General features: G+C 45.6%; 1 protein-coding gene across 1 annotated transcript; it reads left to right on the top strand.

Annotated features, from left to right (window-relative positions):
* Positions 1–1,802: 1,802 nt before the first annotated feature.
* LOC125515294 (SAP-like protein BP-73) lies at positions 1,803–5,236 on the top strand. Its single transcript, XM_048680739.1, has 2 exons — positions 1,803–2,030; positions 3,792–5,236. Exons 1-2 carry the CDS (start codon positions 1,994–1,996, stop codon positions 4,916–4,918), a joined length of 1,164 nt encoding a protein of 387 aa, XP_048536696.1. The 5' UTR covers positions 1,803–1,993; the 3' UTR covers positions 4,919–5,236.
* The last annotated feature ends 1,419 nt before the right edge of the window (positions 5,237–6,655 follow it).

Raw genomic sequence — 6,655 nt, 5'->3', positions numbered from 1 at the left:
GAAAATTTAAATTTTTCGAAATTCACAAAAAAAACTCATCGTTTTTTAATTCGTGACTTTTTGGGAATTCATGAATAATTTTAAAACTAATAATATTTCTAATACACTCAACATTTTTTAAAAATCTTGAGAACATTTGATTCGTGATTTTTTTATAAACTTGTAATAATTTTTTAAAATTAATTTTTGTACATTCATGATTTTTAAAACATTTTTAACTTTATGAATATTTTCTAGAATTCACAATCATTTTGATTTTTGATGAACATTTCTTGATAGATGTCCTATAGAGCTAATGTTTTCTGCGAGTGATATTTCTAAGAGACACTCTTTGGTGTGTTCGATTTTGAAGCATGAATCTTAAGGTGGTGAAATGCGGCAATCCCCGCGAGGCACACTGTTCACTCCCATGCGCCTTTCCAGAAATGACACAATTGTTTTCTCCCATACATCATTCCTAGGGAACGACCCGTGTGTAGCATGGCACCCACTAGATGTAGCATGTCAAATACTTGAAGAATGTATAGTAGCCACTCTTCAAGGCATGGCAATTCATGTACATATGGGTAAGCCCTGTTTTTTCTTAGTCTGTCAATTCTCTCTGTTGCAACATGACAACTCCTTGAAACATATGACCATGTCTCTATTGCAGCATGTCAAAACCCCTAAAATGCATGACATTTTAACCGTATCATATGTTTCTTTAACACATCATATGTTTTTATTTTTAGGCATGAAAAATTTCTCCCTTTTTTTGGCATGACAAATATCTCTGTTACACCATGACAATTCTGAACGTTTCATCGGAGTGTTTCTTTTAGAGAACACCCCTAGTGGCGTCATTCGCTAGAATGAGCTTCCCAAGGGAATGTTCATCCGTGTCAAGGTCTTGACAAATGATAACTTGGAAAAGCGTAAATGGGAAGGTAATAAACGGTGCTGCTTTTGCAATCAGGAAGAAGTAATAAATCATCTATTTGTATTCTGCCCACTTGCTAACTTACTGTGGCAGACCATTCATGTAGCATTTAACGTAACTCTGCTCATCTCGGTTACACATTTATGTGGGAATTGGTTAACTGGGATTGAGGCTAAAAACGCGGCACATATTCGTGTAGGAGTATGTGTATTACTTTGGGCCATTTAGAATTGTTGGAATGATGTTGCCTTTAACAGACAAATCGTCACAAAATTTCTACATGTTATCTTTAGGGCGTCAGCTTGGATCCATACATGGTCATTACTTAGCCATGTGGACCACAGAGAGCTTATGGATACCGGGTGCAACCGATGAAAGGTGGTTGCACGGGATATATACAACCAGTTTGGATGGAGGTCCAATAATAGAATATGTGTTTAGTCATCTTAATCTATTTTCGCCGGTTGTGGCATATTATTTTTTTGTAATAGTTTTGTAAGACTTTTAGAGACCTTGTTCGGAACCTGGATCTTTAATAGTATGGTTGTGTGCATCAAGAGATGCAAAGCCCGGGGTTTTTTCTTCTTTTCTATTTTTTTTAAAAAAATCCGTGTCAGGGTCTTTCTTTAGGGAACGTCAGCCCCTTATTAGGATCCTATCTTTAATTTGAATATTTTTATTTTTACTGTTTATATGTTTTTAAAAATATATTTAAAAACCGGCTGAAAAAAAAGGAAGAGAAAAAACTGAGTGAAAAACATTTGTTGGAGTAGCCTCCAATATTGGGATCCAATTGGAGTGTTTTTGACTGACTCTTTGTGCTTGCTCCCCAACAGGCCTCCACGAGCTCGGCCTTCTTCCTTGCCGTGTTTGTCTCCACGAGCGAGTGACACCAGCCGGCCCACGTCGCGACCTAAGCCCTCGCCGGAAATCCCCCACTTGCGCCGACTCTATCAGTTACGGCTACCAATCGCTCCGCCCTTCCCTTCTCCTCTCTTCTCAGCGGCAGTCACCAGCGCCGCCGCCGCCGCCGCCCCCGGACGCGAGCTCCTCCACCGGCGTCTATCCCGAGGCATGACCGGCGCTGCCCCCGCCCTCCTCCACCACCACGGTACCGCGCAGTTTCCCCTCCCCTCCTCGACCCGCCTCCCACCCCACTGTTTCCGGCTACCCGTCTACATGCGCAGCGCGCGCCGTAGGGTCCAGTTTCGTCTAGGGTTTCGGGATTTCCGCGGCGCGAGGAGCGGCCTGTCTGCTCCACCGCCGCTGCCGCCCACCGCGCGTTTCCCCTTGTCTCTGCGGCGTCCAGCAGTGGTACACTGACCCGTAGCAGTGGTAGCCAGGAGCAGCAGCAGCAGCAGCAGCACTGCGGTGCTGCGCTAGCAGTAGTTAGGCCGCTGCGTACGCACCCCTGTCGCAGAGAGGCTCAACGTGTAGGAGCTCACCCTTCTTAATTGATGGCAGAATCATACATGTGCGCGCTCCCCTAATTGTTATCACTGGTGAATTTTGAGATGGATCCTATATGCTTACCCTACTAAGGGGCGGTGCTAATTCGGCTTACAGAGAGAGTGGTTTGGGACAATACTCCTATCTCTTTTATGTTGGAGCATTTCTGAATTTATGTTCTCCCTGACGGCATGCCTAATGGACAGGCAGAAAAATGTGGCCTGGTTTACCTGCAATAACCACCTCGTTAGGTACTAAGAGGGGATTTGAATCTATTTCTTATCCTCATTCCTCAGCTAGCTGTAGTGGTGTTTGCTTCTGGCCCAGATTATGCAAGTTGAGCTGCTTTATTTAGATTTATATATGCCAATCATGTTGTGCTCAAGGCAGTGTATATCAATTTGCCATGTTTATTCATATATGAATATGATAGCCGATTACCTATTAAGTGGATTGGGGGTTTATAAACCACTCAAGTGGAATATGTATGTATGCAGTATGCACATTAGATGGCATGTGCAGCTCACACTTCCTGCAGTTCTACAGCAACTGCCTAACTATTTTGGGGGATCGTCCCTTTAGATGCCTTGCACTGTCCTCTCTTCCTGGATTGACTTAAATGTTGCCCGTTAGATGTCTGCTAGCGCAAATTTTCCCGCTATCTGAAATCTGAACTTGTTCAAACTGGACACGAGACACTTGGTTTCCCAATTTAATTCATACAAGACTGCTGTTGCTCGCTATTTCCGTGTTTGCCGCTAGGAGCAGGCGCTTGTACTCGATTGCACATGGTGTAAACGTGCATCTCTTCTGCGTCGTTTGGCTTTAATTAGGATGCATATGTTAGTTGATTCATGAATATGCACAGAGCAACTGTATGGCGTTCTCCTCCACTAATCAAATAGCTCTGTATGTATTTTAGAGATCGACCGACAGGCCACGTTAGCTGGCTCATACTCATTAACCCGTCTTATGATCTGTTCAGGATTGAGCTGTGCCTGGCAGCAATTCATGTTGTGATACACTCCTCTTTTATTCATGACTTACATTTAGGGATGAAAGTGACTGGAATATTTGTTATTTCCCATATGAGCTACTTCTGAAGTGCAGTCCATTTTCTTTCAGTTGTCAAATGCCTTGTCTTTTCCTTGAACGCCGCAAGTTACCTTTATGCATGTGTCTATGATGAAGTGAGTTTTGCCCATGTGGATCTTGATATGGCTGTTGCCAGTTTGGTCAAAACTTAAAAGTGTTATTGTTCGTAATGCCATTGTTTGTTTCCTCGAATATAATGTTTATTTTCAAATTTCACCTCTGTCTGACATGCTGCATACTGTTCCATCTTAAGCTGCCTATTTCCCATTAGTCCACCAAGCTTCTTCCAAAGCAATAACTGATGTATACTGTTTATTTTTCTGTCCAGGAGTTTCAAGCAGAGGGACCTTACCTGTCTATCATGGCAATTGCAGATTCGTCCCAGGATCTTGTTTCCTCAGCAAATCAACTATTTTGGGACCATTGACTGTGTCTTTGGTTTGTGGTGCTAGCCCCAACAACCATAGACCAAGGAATCCAGATATCTCACGACAACAGAAGAGGGGTTCATCATCAAGGGGGAAAAGCAAGCCATTCCAAGAAAGGGACGACTCTGAGAATAATGATGAATTTGATAGTGATACAGTATCCTCCAAAAATGGACCACCTATGTCTTTGACAAGCAACTCACGCCCCCATGCAACATCAGCTCCAGGGGAAAGGGAAAAGGAGATTGTAGAGCTATTTAAAAGGGTTCAAGCACAACTGCGAGCCAGGGGAAAAGGCAGGGAGGACAAGAAGCCTGAACCTGCAAAATCTCAGGGTGAGAAGGGAAGTGTCGATTCCCTTCTTAATCTGCTCAGGAGACACTCGGTGGACCAAAAACGGAAGAGCAGCGATGAGAAAGAACAGAATTTTGATCAGACATGGAGAAGCAGTGATTCTGGAAACAAGCAAAGTTCAAGGATATTTGGCACGAAGAACGACGTGCAGGAAGGGCAGAAGCCACCTCCTGCAACCTTCCAGAGACCGCCTTCAAGCTTCAGGCGAAGATCTCCTGTCCCTGGGGTTAAGTTTCAGCTTGTTACCAATCCAGAAGCTGGTGCCAAGCCTGTCGTCAATGGCATGACCGATGCTGTGCTGAAAGCCAAGACGCCACTGGAGGAGGAGACTGCTCAAGATGAACCTGATTCAGTCTCCCCGTACGAACCCGACTCTGTGCTAGCACCAGAAGACGCATCTTTGGATGACTTTGTTGTTTCAGATGATGAGTCAGACGTGCTGGATGCTGATGAACCTGAAGATTATCTGGAACCGTTGGATGATGTCGACGACATTCCAGATAGCAGCGCATCCCTTGATGACAGTCTGGAAGGTAGTCCTTCCGCGGAAGCTTCCGACCTGAGCTCGCTCAAGGTCACGGAGCTGAGAGAGCTGGCGAAGTCTCGAGGACTCAGGGGCTACTCGAAGATGAAGAAGGGCGACCTGGTCGCACTACTGAGGGACGCGTCCTGATCCGCTGGTGGCGGCAGTCCCGCTCGAGCCCACCGTTTTGCTTCCCTTCTGCCATGGCCATGTGCCCGAACGACCCTCCATTCCTATTTCGCCAAGACCAGGCCCTTTTTCTAGGTAGAAAGTTGTAAATGAGCAAGGTTAACTTTTCTCCGTTCATCGCCGCCGCGGATCTGTTGCTGTCATGTCCTAGTTTCTTTAGTTGATTAGCCGGACTCTGTTAGGGTTAAATAAGCAAAAGCTGTAAGCCGTGCTGGGGCATTTGTTTCCGTGCTGTACCGCTGGTGTTGTAGGCAAGGCAATCTTGGTTTCCCTCCTCGATTCGGTTGGTCACTCGTCAGTGAGCGTGTAAGGCTGCAGCGGTCCGTTGATACTGTTCTGATTTCGTTGTGCTCGTATCAGTCTTCGGTGCATCTAACACGGTCTGGATGCATGCTGCCATCCCCTGGTCGATTACCATCTCTTTTATCATGGATATGAAAAGGATACCGGCACTTCATGGATCATGGTAATTCCTGATGCCTTTTCTCCTTTCTTTTTCTCTGCAGCAGAGGCTGGCCGGCTGGCATTTGGCAATACGGCTCTGCGCGCCAGGACTGCGGCTGCAACCTGCAGCTTTCCTCGTGATGAAGAAAGCAAAGCAATGGAGTCGATGGCCTCGTCAGCTCAGTCGCAGTCCATTATTGATCGGCTTCTGTTCCTTGTGCTGGCCGGCCGCCAAGGTAAGGAAGTAAACACGCATAGCTCACTCAGCCTGTGATCCACGCACTCCTTGATCCATGCCGGTGTCTCTGCTTTGGTGTCTGGGGGCCGTCGGATCTGGGCGACTGGACGGTTAGTTGGCCAGTCTCACGTGCCCCTGCTTCCTCGTCCTGCGCTGCGCTGCGCTCCCAGGGCCTGGCTGGCTGTGTCTGTGACTCTGTGTGTGTGGTGTGAAGCACTGATTAAAGCTGCCCCATTTTGATACGGCCGCAACGGTGCATGGTACCCTCTAGCGGCAGCGGTGGTAGCCAGTTTCAGTCTCAGTGTGTGTCCTTAGGAAAGAATATATATAATGTCATCAAAAGAAAAGAAGAAGAACGAAACATTCCCCGCAAAAAAAGAAGAAGAAGAACGAACGCACTCACGGATATATATAATGGGTGTGGCTAGGTCTCAATCGACTAAGATTTAACCAAGTCTTAGCCAAGTGACATAACATGCAATAGAAAAAAATAAAAAAACTGAAAAGAAAATTTTGCACGAATCTCAACGTAAGATCTTATGGATATATCATCGACTTAGACTTCGTTAAGTCTTAGTCGACTGAGACTTAGCAAAACTGATATATAATGTGCTCGGTTTGTCTCATTATTATTTTTTGTTAAGAGCTACCCTGACATCCAAATGCTTTGACATTTTTTTTCTCGAGAGTACGCCAATGGCGTACCTTAATTTTATAGAAGGGAGAAGGTTTAATTACAAGAGCCTACTGTGGGTGCGAACACCTACACAGGCACACTGACACCTTACACCAAAGAGAAATAAAGGTCACTCTCTCACAAAACGATCTAAACCACCTACTCCAAATCTTGCGTCCCTCCACTCTTTCACCTCGTCCAAGGCCATGTCTACCAATTGTCGCACCGCCCTCTGCTGTTGTTGTCTGTTGAAGACCCTCGCATTCCGCTGCTTCCATATCAACCAAGAGGTACCTATCACGAAAGAGTCGAACCCTCTTCGCGATTTTCCGGAGAAGTG

The sequence above is a fragment of the Triticum urartu genome, chromosome 6, assembly GCF_003073215.2.
Source record: "Triticum urartu cultivar G1812 chromosome 6, Tu2.1, whole genome shotgun sequence".
NCBI classification, from domain to species: Eukaryota; Viridiplantae; Streptophyta; class Magnoliopsida; order Poales; family Poaceae; genus Triticum; species Triticum urartu.
The sequence above is the reverse complement of the archived record's forward strand: the minus strand, read 5'-3'. Positions and strand labels throughout refer to the sequence as shown.